General features: G+C 38.8%; 1 protein-coding gene across 1 annotated transcript; it reads right to left on the bottom strand.

Moving 5' to 3' along the window:
• Window positions 1–418: 418 nt before the first annotated feature.
• On the bottom strand, window positions 419–730 carry LOC107797021 (histone H4). The gene has a single exon (XM_016619854.2). It carries the CDS (start codon window positions 728–730, stop codon window positions 419–421), a length of 312 nt encoding a protein of 103 aa, XP_016475340.1.
• Window positions 731–20,814: the final 20,084 nt, after the last annotated feature.

Genomic DNA, 20,814 nt, shown 5'->3' with positions numbered 1-20,814 from the left:
ATCATCAACCAAATTGCAACTCCAGAATAATAGCTTTCAACTACATAAAGCACATCTACAACAAAACCAACTTGAACCATCGTTATAAAAAGGCAAGAAATGAAATAGCACTACAAACAGTGAAACAGAAGCAGATCTGCTCAATCCAACAATCCCAATATTTCAAGTTATAGAACCACTTCAAACCACAACCCAAAAAAATAAAAAATAAAAATGAAACGAGCTCTTAAAATAGTATGACAAAATTCAGCAATTCATAGAACATAAGAAGCAAGAACTATATCTGAAATACTAATGAGATCCATTTCATTAACACAAATAACTCAATTACAATGACCTCATAACCTTCATCAACAAATACTAAAATTAAACACCAATTAAATTCCATTTCCCCCAAACACAAATAAAATTACACAAATCAACCTCCAAATCCATAAAGGGTCCTGCCTTGTCTCTTCAGAGAATAAACAACATCCATTGCAGTCACAGTCTTTCTCCTAGCGTGCTCAGTGTAAGTAACAGCATCACGAATCACATTTTCCAAAAATATCTTCAGGACTCCTCTAGTCTCCTCATAAATCAGCCCGCTGATTCTCTTCACTCCACCTCTTCTCGCTAATCTCCGAATAGCTGGCTTTGTGATTCCCTGAATGTTATCACGGAGAACTTTACGGTGTCGTTTTGCACCTCCTTTTCCCAAACCCTTGCCTCCCTTTCCACGGCCTGACATTTTTTGGTAGAGTAATTGAAGTATTGAACTGAGAAGAATATGAATTTTGATTTGAGATGGAAAGGAAAGGGGGTTAGGGTTGGGTTTTATAAGGACTTGATTTGGGGATTTTGGTTTTGGCGGTAGGATTTGAATTTTGTTTTCAGATTTGGGATTTTTCTTTTCCTGGGAGCCGTTGATGTGAGTGTGTATCTACGGTGGAAAAGCATAATTGATTTAAGCGTGGATCGATGCTAAGAACTCCAAGTACGCGGATCAGTGACGTGGTGTGTGGAACCATACATTTTGTTCCAATTTAAGAAGCATAAAAGTTTTGTTGAAAAAGAAAAAACATAAGTTTAAAATTTGTGCAGTAGGTAAAGGACAACCTTATTCAATAAACAATAAGCTAATTACAATATTTAAATTAGTTCTATTTTAAGCTAAGATTTAAATATTTTGATATATTTGTGAAAAGTTAAAAGGACCATTTTTATACTAGTTAAATCTTAAGATGATTTGTTTCGATTTAAAAAATAATAATCTTTTTGTCCCAATTTATTAATGGACAATCATTGTAAATTGTGAAAAGAAAGAAAGAAAAACACACACAAAGAGAAAAAGCAATGTTACATAAATATTGGGTTTATTTGTTTGTAAAGGAGAAAAGGTAGCATGCAGTAGATCGTGAGGCGAAAGAATTCATCTTCGAGTTCTTTTCCTATGATACAAGTAATTACCTAGCAGGACATTCAGATGTTTATAAAATGGTCCCTATCTTTTCAGTTGCAAATCACCCATCACAACTTCTTCTCCTTCTTTGTTTGTAGTAAAAGATTATTCTCTGTGTAGTCATGAAGTAGGCAAACATTGTTGAACCACGTAAGATGATACATAGGAATAAGTGAAGCCTGGATCAAATAAGATTGATGCATCTCTATAACAAATCGGAACAATCGTTGTGATAATTGAGTCGGATGCAACTGCCTTCGTCCTAGCAGGAAGAGCATAATATCTGGCATGACCTCCCCCTCTAGGGCGACCTCCACCCCTAGCTGACTGTGCAGGTGGAGTGGAAACTAGTGCGGTAACCACGACCTGAGAAGCCTGAGGAGCATGAGGAGCCTGTGGAATATGTGGGGCCTAAGTAGTCTGTGGAGGTGCACCCCTCCTGATTATGGGACAATCCCTCACCATATAACGACTGTCACCACACTCAAAACAAGCTCTCGACGTGGCTGCTGGAATTGGCTCGGGCCTGATCGACTGGACTGACCGCTGAAAGCACCCCATGCAGGAGGTGCACTAGACAATGGTGGTGCATAATGGGGAACATAAGGCCTGGAGTGGCTAGAATAACGCTGGAAGCTGGAAGTACTGAATGAACATGGCGTGTCACATAACCCCTATCATGACGAGCTGCAACTGGGGCACGAGCACCACTATATGTGCTAGAATCTCGAGGCCTCTTGGCCTCCCTCTCCCGGGTCCACATACCCTCCAATCTCCGAGCGATCACCACTATCTGCTGGTATGAGATGTCCATATCCAACTCTCGGGACATGCTGAATCTGATACCAGAGTTGAGCCCCTCGATAAATCGACAAACTCGCTCTCTGACAGTAGCAACCAAGGTTGGTGCAAGCCTGGACAAATCACTACACTGGATTTCATACTCCGATACGGTCATAGAACCCTGGCGTAACTGCTCAAACTTTGCGCGTCATGCATCCCTAAGACTCTAGGGAACAAACTCTCTCATAAACATCTCTAAGAACTAATCCCCGGTGAGTGAAGCTGCCTCAGCCGGGGTACCCAGCTCATACGCCCGCCACCACTAATAAGCCGCTCTATTAAGTTAGAACGTAGTGAAAGTAACCCCACTCGACTCTACAATACCCATAGTACGGAGGATAAAATGGCACTCCTTAATAAAACCTTGGGCATCCTCTGAAGCCAAACTACTGAAATGAGGAGGGTGGTACTTCTTGAACCTCTCGAGCCTGATCTGCTCCCCCCTCGGAAGTTGCCGCCCTAACCTCGGGTTGAACGAGGACAACCGGCTGCATTGGTATGACCTATGGGATCTGGTCAATCTGGACTCGCTGCTCTAGGGTGCGGGCAGCGGGATTCTGTGATCCTTCCCCGACCTGAGATGTGGCATGAGCAAGTGGAATCAACCCCTCCTAAGCTAAAGTGCCAAACATGCTTAGAAACTGCGTGAGAGTCTCCTGAAGTGTTGGGGTAGTAACATGCGTCTCAGGTGCCTGCTCTCCGACCAAAAATACTGGTGGCTCCTCTGTAGCAGCTCGGGTAGGTGCTCTGGCTGCACCACGTGCCTATCATTGGCCTCTTCCCCAGCTCTAGCAGGGGGCGCGGGTGTCTGATCCTCATATCGAGTTGTGTGTGTCCTCACCATCTGTGAAGAATAGAAAGACAGTGATTTAGAATTCTGAAGTCAACAAATTCGCATGATAAGAAATCAAAGAAGTGAAACTTTTCCTAACAGTTCCATAGCCTCCCGAAGATAAGTACAAACATCTTTGTACCGATCTGCGAGACTCTACTAAACTTGCTTGTGACTCATAACATCTATGAACCTAGAGCTCTGATACCAACTTGTCACGCCCCTAATTTCCCTCCGTAGGATGTTGTGACAACACCTAGTCTGTAAGACTAGCTAAGCCTAACATTTATACAGAGATAACCGAAATAATAATGAAAGGCTCAAAATCCAATAACTAGCATAAGGAAAATCTCCACAAGTCAGTATATACATATTTTCCCAAAACCCAACGAAATAAAATTTACAAGCTCTATGCCAATATCAAGTCATCCTTATACAACTGTATCTAGTAAAGAAGGAAAATATAGAAATGAATAGAAGGTGACTATGAGGCTTGCGGACGCGGGCATGTATACCTTGAAGTTTCCAAATGCGAACTTAGCTCACTGGTGCTGTGACTAACAGGAAGTATCTGGATCTGCATAAAAAGATGTGCAGAAGCGTAGCATGAGTACCACAACGGTACCCAATAAGTGCCAAGCCTAACCTCGGTAGAGTTGTGACGAGGCCAGGTCAAAGCCCTACAAGAAATAATAAGAAATAGGACAAAAGATTTAACAATATAATAATAGTGACAAGGAAATGAAACAAGTAAGGAGTAAACCAAGAGTTAGCTACACAGATCACGGAAGGAAACAAAACAACCAAAGATAAGTACATCAAATAAAAAAAGATCAACAAGGGTCACTTCCGAGGTACCGCCTCATAGTCCCAAATCACAGGGATAACTCACAATCTTTTCTTATATCACCGCGGGAGCCTTTACATTTAGTTTTGAAAATTATTTTTCCCGAAATAGCATCTCACGTTTTAGCCCATTTTATCATACCGCATGGCTTCTAGTAGTTCCACTACTAGCCACACGTATCAAGCCCACCTGATCTCACCACATGCGTTTCAACCCTAAAACCTTATACCACCGCATGCGTATCAATATCACAACGTATTACAAATCACACCTCAAGTGCCCAATATCACAACTTGCTAGAGAAACCAAACAAATACAATATTTTTTACAGTAAAGAGCTCATGGCTCAACCACAATGTACATAAGAGTCTCAACAATAACAACCGGAATGAACAACTAAACAGGATGGTATTTCACAACTTAACACTTTGTCTCAATTTGAATAACGGCCTTTATATCTCAATACCAATTTCAACAACAAGATATTCTACGATTTAACAACTTCAAGTAAAGAGTTCAACGATCAAATAGTGAATACGGAACAAAGAAAATAAAAACTTCAATTAAACATGTAAGGCAAATTAGCATGTAAGAGAATAAGGCAAGTAGACATATGAAAATAGACTAGATATGACGACTATAACATGTTAAGGTAACTCAATTACGACATGAAAAGAATATACATAGCTAAAACCGGTAATTTCCACATTTAGCCTGTGTACACACTCGTCATCTTGCGTACACGACTTTCACATATCACAATTATCACAACCAACACAAATCCTAAGGGGTAATTCCCCCACACAAGGTAAGGCAAGTCACTTACCTCAAATCACGCTAAATCAATCCATTACTAGGCCTTTCCCTTGATTATCCAACTCCGAACGGCTCGAAACCCAAAGTTTTCCTTGAAGAACCCTTGAAAAATCGCCTCCCACCGAGCTCTCTAAGTCCAAAAATGGATTATAAAACAAACCCTCAAATTTTCCCCTTTTCTGCCCAGCGAATTTGCACATGCGAACCATCCATCGCATCTGCGGCTCCGCTTAATAGAGATTATTAAGCTAAATTCGTATACATTTCAATAATTAATAGTAAATAAGCTATAACAAGGTAAAAAAAAAGCGCGGAAATCCATAACAACTTTAATGCTTATACACAACTACCCAGAAACTGGTGTCACAATCCACAAACTACTAAGATTTAGCTACAAGTAAGGTGTCTGAAGGAAATACAATTATTTTCGATACAAATGAAACAATAAAGGAAATGCATAGAAGGGGACTCCAGGGCTTGCGGACGCCAATAGGACTACCTTGGGTCTCCAAACAGATCAAGCCAGCAACAGACTTAGGGTCAACTAGTTCCGGTACCAAAATATGCACAGAAAGTGCGGAGTGCAGTATCAGTACAACCGCCCCCATGTACTGGTAAGTGTCGAGTCTAACCTCGGCGAAGTAGTGACGAAGTTAGGACTAGACACCTACAAATATACATGTGCAATATATATAAATATATACAACAATAACAACAACTAAAGAAGCAAGGTAAGAAATATTGGGAAGGGGGCATGCTGAGGGGATTACATGGCAAGGAATCACAACAGGAATGAGAACATGATCAATCTATATATCTTTAATAGAAAGAAATAAGTAAACACAGTAAAGGAAAGTGCACGACATCACCCTTCGTGCTTTTACTCTCAACCTCACCATAAGAAACAATAGAAACGACACGGCATCACCATTCATGCATTAACTCTCTCTCATAACATGGCACGGAATCACCCTTCGTGCATTATCACTCACTCACAAAATGTTGCACGACATCACGTTTCGTGCTTTAACACTCTCTCCCACCAAGACAATGAACAATAACAACATGGAGATAGAAATATCAAGAACAAGTCTTACTTTAACATTCAATTCCACGTTACTAACCTCAACTTTGAGTCAATACCCAATCAATACCAATTTTCGTGAAACATAATAAAAGTTGTTCAACATAACAAATAGCTAGTCTAATCATGAACAATATGATCAAGGAATACCATGATTACAATAATAAGACTCACTCGCATGTTATGACTCGATAACAACACATAGGTACTCGTCACCTCACCTATATGTTGTACGCAACATACAAACACGTAACAAATAAGCGAATAATGCTAATCCCTCAAGCCAAAGTTAATCACGATACTTACCTCGCTCTGAAGGCCACTCAATACTCAATCACAACTTTTCCTCTAGAATTCACCTCCAAACCACTCGTATCTATTCAAAAATGACTCAGTAATATTAAATATTTCTAAAGGAATCAATTACATTGCATAAATTTAGATTTTCCAAACTTTTCCCCAAAAAGTCAAAAATCAACCCTGGGTCCGCTTGGTCAAAACCCGAGGTTCGGACCAAAATCCATCTACCCATTCACCCCCGAGCCCGAATATGCAATTAGTTTTGGAATCCGACCTCAATTTGAGGTCTAAATCCTAATTTCCCAGAAATCCCTAATTCTACCCAAACCCCCAATTTCTACCATAGAAATCCTAGATTTTAGGTTGGAAACTCATAAAATGCAATGGCTAATTGAAAGAAAATGGTTTAGAATCACTTACAACACTTTGGGGAAGAATTTAGCTTGGGAGAATCGTCTCTAGGCCATTTGGCTTTTGAAAAGTTGAAAGAATGGCTTAAGTCCCGTAATGGGGCTGTTTAATAGCTGGGCGCCAGTGTTCATCGCGTTCGCAAGGACATTGTCGTGTTCGCGAAGAGCAGAGCTTGCCAAGCTTACGCGATCGCGAAACTCTTATCGCATTCGTGAAGGCTACACCCCCTGTCCTTCATGTTCGTGTCCTTGCTCGCGTTTGCGATGAAGAATGACTGACTCCCTTCCCTCATGTCCCAAATACTATATGTTCGCGTTGAGCTGGTCGCGTTCGCGAAGGGTAAAGCCCCCATCGCTCCGCGTTCGTGACCCAGCCTTCGCGTTCGCGAAGAAGAAAACCCCACCCATCCCAGTTTCTACTTCGCGTTTGCGAACGCGAAGAAGGAAACCAGAAGGCACCTGAAACTGCAGAAAAACGAGTTTTTTCTAAGTGCAAAACACCCCGAAGCCTATCTGAAACTCACCCGAGCCCTCGGGGCTCCAAACCAAACATGCACGCAAGTCCTAAAACACAATACGAACTCGCTCGCGTGATCAAATCATCAAAATAATACCTAGAACTACGAATTGAACACCAAATCAAATGAGATTTTCAAGAAAACTTTAAAAGTTCTATTTTCACAAGCGGACGTCCGAATCACGCCAAACAAACTCTGTTTCTCACCAAATTTCACATATGAGGTTTTTGCGTCCTCGAAACGCAAAATTATATTCTAAAATATAAGATGACCTATCAGGTCATCACATTTTTTCTATACATAGTGCTATTTGCGATTACTATTCACATAAAATTTTTAAAGAAATAACGTCGAAAGAAGGAAATATTAAGATTGACAAGTTAAATAACAAAAAATTTGAATTTTGGAAAATAAAAATAAAGGATTATTTGTACCAGCAAAAAATTATACTAACCTCTAACGGGGTAAAACTAGAGAATACAGCCAAAGCCGATTGCGTCCTATTAGATCGCCAAGCTCTTGGTGTAATTCATTTGACGCTGTCACGAAATGTTGTGTTCAACATCATTAAACCTCCAACGAATCAATAGTATTGATCACTCATTGATTTAATAACTTGTTCAATAATTTGCAGAGTTAGAATGGCGGTAAAGCTTAATAAGTTGAATATTTCCATAACTTAGTAACGTAATTAACTCGAATCTTAGTAGCTAAAACACTACATATCATCCATAAATGACTTCCATACTTTATACCTTACAATGATGTCAAATTTAGGCAAATAATTTATGAACACGCTAACATGCTTTTACGTCCATTTCAAATAACTCAATTATTGTAGCTATATGTTGCGTGACATGGTTATGATTAAAAGGTAAAATATGCATTTCGCGCTATTTGATAAAATAATTTCTTAAGAAATAATAATAAAGTGTTATTAATTATGTATATGTACGCATGATATAAATTCGACCTACAAATAAGATAAGTACACGTAAACGTGACTTGTTTCAAGATAAATTCCATAATTCAATAACCAATGCAATTAAAAGCGTATAAAAGGCAAAGATGCATAAAATCCTTTACATATAAAATGTCCGATATTAGTTTAAGTAATTTTAAATTAATTAAGCAATTGTGCTAGAATCATGGGACTTATGGAGTCCCTTGCATCTTCTCCGCAATCAACAAAATTTCTTACCCGGTCTTATGTGTTCGCGGACCATAATTTGGAGTCAAAACTTTTCATGATTAGGGATTAATAAATTTGTTACTTGAAACATCAAAACCATATAATTCCAAGTGGAAACTCCTTAAAATTAATAAAATAATTTTTTTCAAATAATATCACTTTAATTAGAAAAACACATTTTTCCAAAAAAGGAGGTGTGACACGGACCAACTCCTATTAATTCCCTTGGAGGCTCACACTATAATGTTACCTTTATTGATGATTCCACGAGAAAGATATGAGTTTATTTTCTGAAAATTAAATCTGATGTGTTTGTTACCTTTAAAGATGGAAAGTTAATAAGTTGAAAATAATTTCTTTTCAATTTATTAAGCTTTACATACTTTTGGGACGAGGCGATTCACACGGCAGCTTACCTCATAAACATGGGACCTTCAGTATCGCTGAATTTTAAAATTTCTGAGGATGTATGGACAAGAAAGGAGGCAACTCTCTCATATCTGAAAATCTTTGGTTGTGTTTCTTATGTGCATGTAAACTCCAATGCTAGAGATAAGCTTGATCTTAAAGCTAATAATATTTCTTTATTGGCTATGAGAACGATAATTTTGGTTATCTATTTTATGATGATCAGAATAAAAAAGATCATAAGACACATGAACCTCACATTCAATGAAAATGTGATATACAAGGATAAACTTGGATTAGAATCAACCAGCACCATCATACAGACCTCTCAAACAGTTGAGTGGGAATAAATCTCATAAAATGAAGTGGTTGAAGGAACTAGAACTGATTCTGATGCAAAACCATAAGCCGAATTTAGATCAGAATCAAAATCAGAACCAGAACCAAAGATAGAATCAGATGCAAAACGAGATCTGAAGTCAAGACTTGAATCAAATACGGGATAAGTTACTCTTGAGTCAATATTAAGGAGATCTAAAAAAGTCACTAATGCTCCATATATGTTATCTACCTCTCTCCATTATTTACTGCTGACTTATATTGGAGAACCAAAGCATTTTATTAAAGTAATGCAGGTGATAAACTGTGATAATTGGAAACTAGCCATAAGATATGAGATGGATTCTCTTCAAAGAATAAAACATGGACACTTACGGAGTTACCAAAAGAAAAGAAGGCATTGCATAACAAGTGTGTATACAAGGTCAAAGAAGAACATGATAGTACGAAAATATACAAAATACGATTAGTAGTAGCAGGTTGGTACTAAGTATCATAACTGTAGAAAATTTATATTTGGAACAACTAGATGTAAAAACTGCATTTCTGCATGGTGATCTTGGGGAAGACATCTACTTGAAGCAACTTGAAAGTTTTCAAATTTCTAGTAAAGAAAATCTTGTATGCAAGTTAAAAAGAGTCTGTATGGTCTGAAAAAAGTTCCCGGATAATGGTACAAGAAATTTGATGAATTCATGCATAACAATGGGTTCGCGAGATGTGAGATGGACCACTATTGTTATATCAAAAAACTTGATGAATCATATATAATTTTAATGTTGTAGTTGATGATATGCTAATTGCAAAATTTTAACATAAATGAGATCAACAGGGTTAAGTAACAACTGGCTGATGAGTTTGAAACGAAAGACTTAGGATCAACTAAGTAAATAATTTGGATGAGGATTGGCAGAAATAGGTCTGAAGGAACCTTCAAGTTATATAAAAAAAAATTACATACAAAAAGTGCTAAGCAAGTCCATTCTTTAGATGCAAAGACCAAAAGCAATCCACTCGGAAGCTATCTTAATCTGTCAAAGAACCAATCACCTAAGACAGATGAAGAAATGTTATATGTCTAAAGTTCCATATGCTTCAATAGTAGAAAGTTTGATGTATTCTATGGAATGTATTTGATAGCATCCTACGAAGCTCAACTCCATTCAACGATAAGGATGAAGCTTTGGAACCTCAAAGAGGGCTTTAACAAGATGTCAAGCTAAAGAGTTGCAAAATAAGACCATTAGAAGTGTAAATAAAGAAGTTGTTAATTGGGAGGAAGAGCTCAAAGACAAAAGGATATGACTTGGCTAGGTATTACAATTGTTTTATGGCTCAAATTTATGTCCAAGAAGAGGAGGATTTGATCTCAAGAGATGTCCTTTGAAGAAGGTCCTAGTCAGTCCACTTTTGGACCAATTTGACACCTAAAATGAGTCCAAACTTGCAGCACATGAATTCCTACACAAAATCACATCTTTATAATAATAGAAAGGACTTACTTGATGTCCAATAAGGGTATAATAGGCGTGCTAGATGTTGAGTGCAAGTTGGTGCCAAGTTGCTTGCAAAGTTTCTTCAAGATTTTGGGACTATATTTATTACTTTCCTAGTTAGTTAAAGTTATATTTTTCTTTTCCTAAGATTGTTGGAATTACTTTCCTAGATTGACTTGGTTTTTATTTTCTAGTATTTTTTCTTTTCCTAAGGTTGTTAGACTTGTTGACCAAAGTAGTTTAGGACTTTATTTTCTTATTTTTTTAACCTTAATTTCGTGACCCCTTCCTATCTATATAAGAGGTGTCTTCTTTATTTTTAGACATAGATTATGACAGATTATTATCAATAAAAATTGTGAGATTTTTCTTGCACTCTTGTGTATGCTACTCTTAGATTTATTCTTCAACTTTTAAGACTCAACTTAAGGTGGTAAGATTAAACTCTTTTCAAAATCTTAGATCACTTCTAGGTAATCAAGAAAGGTGATAAGTTTAGGCTTATTATTGTTCTTGTTATTCTAAAGGGTGGGTTTCACAATCTATCTCTTGTTTTAATTCTCTACCAAAGGCGATTAGTTTTTCGTTAGCTAATTGTTATTGTTAGGATTCAACTTCAAGAATAAACTTCTTGAATTCAATCTATCTTTAATTTCTGTCTTCTTTTTATTTCTTTACTTTCTTTTAGCTTCCGCACGTTTCTTGATTTTTTTATTTTTTTTTAGTAGTTCTTGGACCCCTAGCATGTTGTTATCAAGTGGTATCAGAGCATAGGCTAATCAAGATTTCAATCTTGATAATCTTGAGGGGTTCTTGAGCAAAAACAAAAACAAAAAAAAAGAAAATAAAATGATCGGCCCAAAAAGAAAAGTGTTATTGCTCATTATTATATCAAAATTCAAGTATTATTTGGTTTCCAAGTCAAGAAATGAAATAAGAAAAGGTGGTTCTAATTCTTGAAAATTAAGGTAACTTCTTTCCTTATTCTTGTGGGTTTTTGGTTTTCTCAATTCTTTTTTTTTTTCATACTAACTAATTCCTAGTCTTCCTAGGTTTGGTCTTTCACTTTCCTTTTCTTTTTCTAACTCCTATTCTTGTCACTAAGGGTTGTGACTAGTCCGTCTTATTAATAAATCTAAAGATTAACAACCAAGGGTTACTTTGAGTGGAAAATGGCAAGATAGGTGAGAACATTAGAGGGGAAAAAAACAAATTTGAAAGATACATATTTCTTCTAATCTTTGTCAAGATGTCTCAAACATGTAGTTATGATGAAAGGAGGCGATCTATGACTCGGCAACTTGAAAAGTCCAACTTACAGTATACCAAATGGAAGAGACAATTGTAAAGTTATTTTTCAAACACAAGCTAAAGTGATATCTTCGATTTGTGCCCTTAGAATTGACAAAGAGTTTGGTTATAACACAATCAACATTTATATGGTTGAGAAATTGAATTTGCCTTGTGTTGAGCATGTTGAACCTTACATATTGAGAGGATTAAAGGTAAATAAAAGAGAATTATTACTATTCTCTATTGGAAGGTATGAGGATGTGATCTGGTGTGATGCGATCCCCATGAATAATTATCATATATTGTTGGGAAATCCATGGTATGTCTACAGAATAGCTTCATATAGCATAGAAAAAAATAGTAACGAGAAGAAACTCATTCTTGGGTCTCTGACTCCCTCACAAATTTATGAATATGAAAAGATTGTTAAGGAGAATATGGAAAAATATGAGAGAAAAAAGAATGAGAAGAATAAGAGAGTGCATGTCAACATCCCAAGAGAGGAAAAAAGAGAGGTAGTGTTGAGTGAAGAGAATGGGATGTCAAGTGAGAAAAAGAGTGAACTTGAGGGAAAAGAAAAGAGAGAAGGCAATGAATTAACAAAAGTCTGTGAAGTAGAGAGAGAAAAACAAGAGGTTTTTAGTGAAAAAAAAGAAAAAAAATTTAGTGAGAGAAAAGAGGCTAAGGGTGAGGATAAAGTTAGTCTTGTGATAAAAATCAAAGAGAGTGTAAGCAAGAAAAATTTTTCTTTACTTCCTAACCCATTAACTCTTTCTTTTATCAGTTCTTGTGATTTTATGCAGCCAAGTGTGGAAACACCTTCTGAATGGGGAGTTGAGGCACAAAAGATGGTGGCAAAAGATCCAATTGGATTCCAACATGAATTTGGAGAAATCTATTCTTGTTGGATGGTGGAAGATAAAATCTTGGTTAATCTCTTTGTTGTTGAACTTTTTGACTATTTTGTTCCTTATTTACAGGTTTATAACATGGAGTTCCCTAAAACCATTGCTAAGTTGGAACCATTGCATAAAAAAAATACAAAGTAATGATGTTTCATTAGTAAATAAGTCCAAGTATGGTATGTATAATTGGTTTATTCTATTTCTTGGGTTTTCTGGAATACCTAAGGTATTTTTGGAGGTAATGAACTATACACTTAATTCTTATATTGGTGATTTCATAATCTTTATGGATGATAATATTTTGATGCATATCAAGTCATTAACTGTAATATCTAAGTTCAAGTGCAAGAGTAATTTGCTTCCTTTTGAAATTGAGTATGACATAGATGATTATATGTTCCAACTTGGTGGAAAGAGGCATGAAATTTATGAGAAGAGGCTTGGAAATGAGTTTTCATGTGATAAATTGCTAGAATATGGATTTTGTTCTGTGATAGGAAGTCATTCTTCTAGTCATGTTGATTGTGAGCATGTAAAAGTGTTTACTACTAGTAAAGAGGCTATGCATGATTATTGTAACGTTAGTGATCAAATACACTTTCATGAGCTTATCTATGGCTTTTTCTGTGACAGTTCGAGCAATTGCTTAGAACCCATTAATGTTGGGAATATTATTGGGGAAAGTTATAATCATGAGCTTGAATGTAATGAAATTTTTATTTTGGAATTTATGGGTTCTTCTAACCTTCTTGAGAATTTATGGGCTTCTTTGAATAGCTTACATGTAGAAAAATTCATGGGATTTGTAGTTGTAGATACTTGGCTATATCATAAAAGTATCTTATTTGATACGTGTGGTAGAGATACTTGTTTTAAATGAATGTATTATCAATATTTTGTATTTCTTTTTGGCATGCACATGTTTGGACTACCATATTTACGAGATCACATTGCAAATTTCATTACATAGTGCATCTAAGAGATGTTTTTATTGGACAAATCTAAGTAGGCATAAATTTTATTGGGATGACGATGTCCATATGCTTTATAAGGGAGTATTTACACCCATTAGGCTTAATTGGGTTAAGTGGATACATGGCTACTATCTTATTTTATTCCTGCCATTTTTTCAGATTAGTGGATGCCATTTACTAGTGCGTGTTTTTGTCACGGCCCCAATTTCCATCCGTAGGATGTCGTGATGGCACCTAGTCTCTAAGATTATGTAAGCCTAACAATTTGCGGAATAACTGAATATAAAACTGAACTCAAATCTCAACATTTGAAATATAAACAAGAACTGCGATTTTTAATAATTACAACTCCCAAAACTCGGTATAAATAAGTCACAAGCTTCTAAGAGCAAATACCAAGTGTCTCTATACATCGGAGTCTAAAGAGAATAAGAAAAAAAACATAATAAGGATAGAGGGGGACTCCGAGGTCTGCGAACGCTGGCAGATATACCTTGAAGTCTCCATGTACGGTCCAGCTCACTGGTATCTAGTCTGGTAGGAAGAACCTGGATTTGCACAATAAGATATGCAGAAGTGTAGTATGACTACACCACAACGGTACCCACTAAGTGCAAAGCCTAACCTCGATAGAGTAGTGACAAGGTCAGGTCAGGGCCCTACTGGTTTAAAAGAAAAGCAAGGAAGAAGATATAATAATATTTTGAAGTGACTGAGAATTTAAAAAATGAGAAGTTACAAAAAGGTAACAACACGACAAATATAGGTAACAATAGGGACGCTCCCGAGGTACCGCCTCGTAGTCCCAAATATAAATACACAACATGAGGGATCTCCCGAGGTACCGCCTCATAGTCCCAAAAGTAAATATACAACAGGGGATCTCCCGAGGTACCGCATCGTAGTCCCAAAAGTAAATATGCATCAGGAGATCTCCCGAGGTACTGCCTCATAGTCCCAAACGTAAATATGCAACAGGGAATATCCCGAGGTACCGCCTCGTAGTCCCAAAAGTAAATACATGACAGGGGGAGCTCCCGAGGTACCGTCTCGTAGTCCCAAAAGTAAATATGCAACTCATAACCTATGGAACAACGAATTTACAGCAAGGAAGCATACAGTTAAAGATCAAATACAAGATCACGCAAGCAAGTAATTCGACTAAGCATGTTGCACAAATTCCAAGTAACAGAGACATGCAATACTAGGCTAACATGATAGCTACACATACTAAGGCAACTCGGTTAAGAAATTTAAAATAAGATTGCTCAGCAAGAACCAGAATTTTCACATTTATCCCATACACGCACTCGTCACCTCGCGTACACAGTACTCACATATCACAAATTGTTACAACACTACCAAATCCTAAGGGGATTTCCCCTACACAAGGTTAGACAAGTCACTTACCTCAAATCTTGCTCAATCAATCGATAAGGATGCCTTTCCCTTGATTTTCCGAATCTAATCGGCTCGAATCTAGCCAAAACAATTATATACTATAAATATAACTACAATAAACTAATTTAAATAATGAAACTATGACTTTAGCAAATAATTGAAAACTCGGCCCAAAACATCGACTCAGACCTAGGTCTCAGAATTGGATAAAAGTCACAAAATACGAACATCCATTCGACCACCAGTCCAACCATACCAATTTCACCAAAATCCGACACCACGTCGCCACTCAAATCCACAAATTAAACTCTCCAAATCCCTAGCCTCAAGCTCCCAAATTCCACCTTAAATACACACAGCTAGGTGGGAAAATCAACGGGGAAACAAGATTATTGATAAAAAATGAGTACAAGAGACTTACCTCAAGAAATCCCTCAAAAATGCTCTCAAAAATCGCCAAGACCCGAGCTCAAAATGTTTAAAATGAAGCAAAATCGCGAACCTTTGTATTTAAGTGTTCTGCCAGCACTTCCGCTGCTGTGAAAACTTAACCACTTCTGCGGCGTCGTAGAAGCGACCACTCACCCGCATCTGCGGCTTTTTCCGCTCATACGTCCCCTTACTCCGCTTCTGCAAGCCTCCAAGGCTCTTATGCGGTCCCAACTTCCTTTCCCAATCCCGCTTCTGCGGTTTAATGCCCGTTTCTATGGGTGCGCATATGCGCAAACACGTCCGCCTCTGTAGTTTAATGCCTGCTTTTGCGAAAACATGTCCGCCTCTGCGGACAAGCCTCCCAGTCACTCGTCCGCTTTTGCGATCACTCTTCCACAGAAGCGACTCCGCTTCTGCGGCCTTCAAACCGCACCTGTGACCACATGCCATTTCCTCCATCCCCGCATATGCGCCCAAATGCTCGCTTCTGCGAGGTCTCACCTACAGTCTATCTTGCACAGATGCGATTGCACCAAAACTGGTGCCTCCAGCCATTCTCATAAGTCCAAATTTTATCCGTTAACCGTCCGGAATCCACCCGAGGCCTTCGTGACCTCGATCAAATATACCAATCAGTCCTAAAACATTATACAAACTTAGTCGAGCCTTTAAATCACATCAACCAACGTTAAAAAAAGAATTGCGCATTGATTCAAGCCTAATGAACTTTGAAACTTCAAACTTCTACATCCGATATCGAAACCTATAAAATCAAGTCTGATTGACCTCAAATTTTGTACATAGGTCATAATTGACATTGCGGACCCACTCAAACTTTCGAAATCGGAATCCAACCCTGATATCAAAAAGTCCACTCCCGGTCAAACTTTCCAAAAATCATCCAATCTTCCAACTTTCACCAATTGACGCTAAAATGACCTACGGACCTCCAATTCAACATTCGAACACGCTCCTAAGACCAAAATCACCTTACGGAGCTATTGAAATTGTCAAAACTCTATTCTGGGGTTGTCTAACACGATTCAAACTACGGTCAATTCTTAGAACTTAAACTCCCAATTTAGGGACTATGTATCCCATTTCACTCCGAAACTAAAATTAAATCCCCCCGGCAAGCCACCTAACCACAAAATGAAATAGAGGGAGCAATAAATAGGGGTTCAGAGCTAATACTCTCAAAACAACCAGCCGGGTCATAACATCCTTCCCATCTTAAAATAAACGTCCATCCTCGAAGAAGTATAGAGACATACCTGAAGTGGCAAAAAAATGAGGATAATAACTGCACATATCATGCTCGGTCTCCCAAGTCGCCTCCTCGACCGGATGACCCCTCCATTACACCTTCACTGACGCGATGTTCTTTGATCTCAACTTTCAGACATGCCTGTCCAAAATGGCCACCGGCTCCTCAACATAAGATAGAACCTTGTCCAACTGGACTGAGTTGAAGTCTAACACATGGGACGGATAACCGTGATATATCTGAAGCATAGAAATATGGAATATTGGATGAACTGCAGAGAGACTAGGCGGTAGTGCAAGTCTGTAAGCCACCTCTCCAACCCTCTCAATAATCTCAAAAGGCCCGATATACCTAGGGATCAGCTTGCCCTTCTTTTCGAACCTCATAACACCCTTCATGGGCGAAACCCGCTCCCTAATCATGAATGCAACTTCGTGAACCTTTCGATCCGCATAACTCTTCTGCCTGGACTGGTCTATACGAAGTCATTCCTGAATCAATTTAACCTTTTCCAAAGCATCCTGAACCAAGTCTGTACCTAATAGCCTGGCCTCGCCCGACTCGAACCAACCCACTGGAGACCGGCACCACCTACCATACAAAGCCTCATACGTTGCCATCTGAATGCTCGACTGATAACTGTTGTTGTAGGCAAACTCCGAAAGTGGCAAGAACTGATCCCAAACACCCCCCAAAATCCATCACACACGCACAAACATATCCTCCAATATCTAAATAGTGCTTTCGGACTGTCCGTCCGTTTAAGGGTGAAATGTTGTACTCAACTCCACCCGAGTACCCAGATCACACTGTACGTCTCTCCAGAACCGCGATGTAAACTTCGTACCCCGTTCATAGATGATAGATACCGGCATGCCATGAAGTCTGACAATCTCGCGAATGTAGACCTGAGCCAGCTGCTCCGAAGAGTAAGTAATAACCACATGAATAAATTAGCTAACTTGGTCAATCTACCCACAATCACCCAAACAACATCGAACTTCCTCTGAGTCCGTAGGAGCCCAACAAAGAAATCCATAGTGATTCGCTCCCATTTCCACTCCGGAATCTCTAGATTCTAAAGCAATCTCCCCGGTCGATGATGCTCATACTTCACCTGCTGACAATTTAGGCACCGAGCTACATATTGCACTATGTCCTTCTTCACCCGCCTCTACCAATAATGCTGCCTCAAGTCCCGATACATCTTCGCGGTACCTGGATGAATGGAGTACCGTGAACTGTGAGCCTCCTAGATAATCAACTCACGCAAATCATCTACATTGGTCACACATAGCCTGCCCTGCATCTGTAATACACTGTCATATCCAATGGTAACCTCCTTGGCATCGCCGTGCTGAACTGTGTCCTTAAGGACAAGCAGATGAGGGTCATCATACTGGCGCTCTCTGATACGATCATAAAGAGAAGATCGAGAAACGACACAAGCCAAAACTCTGCTCGGCTTGAAAATATCCAATCTGATAGACTGGTTGGCCAAGGCCCGAACATCCAAGGCTAAAGGCCTCTCCGATACTGATAGATATGCTAAACTGTCCAAACTCTCTGCCTTGCGACTCAAGGCATCAACCAGCACATTGGCCTTCCCGGGATGATAAAGGATGGTGATTTCATAATCCTTAAGCAGCTCCAACCATCTACGCTGCCGAAAGTTAAGATCCTTCTGTTTAAACAAATGTTGTGGACTCTAGTAATCGGTGAAGACCTCACAAGGGACACCGTACAAATAATGCCGCCAGATCTGAACAATAGCTGCTAACTCAAGGTCGTGGATAGGATAGTTCTTCTCATGCACCTTCAGATGTCTAGACGCGTAGGCAATCACCCTACCATCCTGCATCAACACTGCACCGAGACCAATGCGCGACGCATCACAATACACCGTATAGGACCCCAAACTAGTAGGCAACACCAACACTGGGATGTAGTCAAAGCAATCTTGAGATTTTGAAAGCTCTCCTCACACTCCTCGGTCTACCTGAACGGAGCACCCTTCTGGGCCAATCTATTCATAGAAGCTGCAACAAACAAGAAACCCTTTACAAATCGATGGTAATACCCCGCCAAGCCAAGAAAACTCCGGATATATGTAGCTGAGGATGGTCTGGGCTAACTTTGCACTGCTTCAATCTTCTTCGGGTCTACCTTGATCCCTTCACTTGATACCATATGACCCAAAAATGCCACTGAATCTAGCTAGAACTCACACTTCAAAATTTTTGCATACAACTTATTTTCTCTCAAGGTCTGAAGCACAGTCCTCAAGTGTAGCTCATGATCCTCCCAACTCCGGGAGTACACCAAATTGTCGTCAATAAATACAATGACAAAAGAGTCAAGATAGGGCTGAAATACACTGTTCATCAAGTGCATGAATGCTAATAGGGCATTGGTCAATCCAAAAGACATCACAAGGAACTCATAATGACCATACTGAGTCCTGAAAGCAGTCTTTAGGATATCTAGCTCCCGAATCTTCAACTGATGATAGCCTGAACGCAAGTCGATCTTAGAGAATACTCTAGCACCTTGAAGCTGATCAAATAGGTCATCAATACGTGGCAATGGATACCTGTTCTTTACTGTAACCTTGTTCAACTGGCGATAATCAATACACATTTGTATAGAACCATCCTTCTTCTTTACAAACAAGACAGGATCATCCCAAGGCGACACACTAGGCCGAATGAAGGCCTTATCGAGCAACTATTGCAATTGTTTCTTTAATTCTTTCAACTCCGTTTGGCTATACGATAAAGTGGAATAAAAATAGGCTGAGTTTCCGGTAACAAATCAATGCCAGAGTCAATAACCTTGTGGGGCGGCATGCCCGGAAGATTTGCCGGAAATACGTCTGGATAATCCCTCACTACCGGAATAGACTCGACGGTAGGAATACCAACACTAACATCCCCCACATAGGCTAAATATACATCGCACCCCTCTGATAAGTGGGGATTTTGAATACTTATTAGTGCCCTTTAGCTTTTGTTTTAGTGCAAAAGCGCTTAATTGTGTTCCCAAAAACTGATAAAATGTGCTTAATTGCAAGAATATTGGAAGATGAGCTCCCAAGATGAAATTCAACTCAATAAGGAGTAATATGAATGCAAGGACAAAAACAAGCACAAAAGCTTAGAAGTGCGGACCGCAGAATATCATCTGCAGCCGCAGGTTGTGAAGAAATTTCCATCAGAGAAATGTGCAAAGTGCGGTCCGCAAATGAAATGTGCAGCCGCATAAGTTGGGTCAGAGCAAAAGTTCAGAGAACCTATATCTCAAGTCCAACAAAAGTGTGAACCGCACAATTATTGTGCGGCCACACTTACAATTGTGCGGATCGCAGAAGAGCAAGGTGCGACCGCACTTCAGAAATGTGCGGACCACAGAAAGAGAGAGGTGCGAACGCGATTCAAAATTGTGCGGCCACAAGATTCAAATCTTGTCAAGCTGAAGCAAAGTGTGGACCGCACATAGAATTGTGCGGTCGTAGAACCTCCGAAAGGGTATTTTTGTCCGAAAATTCCAGCTTTGTATAAATAAAAAACTTTCACTTTTTTAGGTCAAGTTGTGATATCAATTGCTACAATTGACAGTTTCTTTTACTCTTTTTAGTAGTTTTAGCTATTTTGAGCTTTTTGAACATAGAGTTTATCAATTTAATTAGCAATATGGGTTTAATTATCATTTCTCCTATTTCTTCTAGTTTAAACATGAGTAGCTAAATTTTTACTAGGGTTGTGACCCAACCCTAGTGAGTAAACTTAATGGGTGTTTGATTTATTGCTTGTTTATGGTTGGGTGTTTAATATTTAGCCTTGTTCTTGCTTTTATTTGAATAATTAATGGTTGCAAACATTAGTTCATGCCTATTTGACTTGGTCTCTACTTGAGAAAGATAGACTTAGTCTAGGAAAACTTGGCTAACAAGAAAATGGGTCAATCGAGAGATTGATAAGCCCAATTAAAGGGTTGAACCTAGAGATAGTAAAACC

Source organism: Nicotiana tabacum, chromosome 13 (assembly GCF_000715075.1).
Source record: "Nicotiana tabacum cultivar K326 chromosome 13, ASM71507v2, whole genome shotgun sequence".
Lineage (NCBI taxonomy): Eukaryota > Viridiplantae > Streptophyta > Magnoliopsida > Solanales > Solanaceae > Nicotiana > Nicotiana tabacum.
The sequence above is the reverse complement of the archived record's forward strand: the minus strand, read 5'-3'. Positions and strand labels throughout refer to the sequence as shown.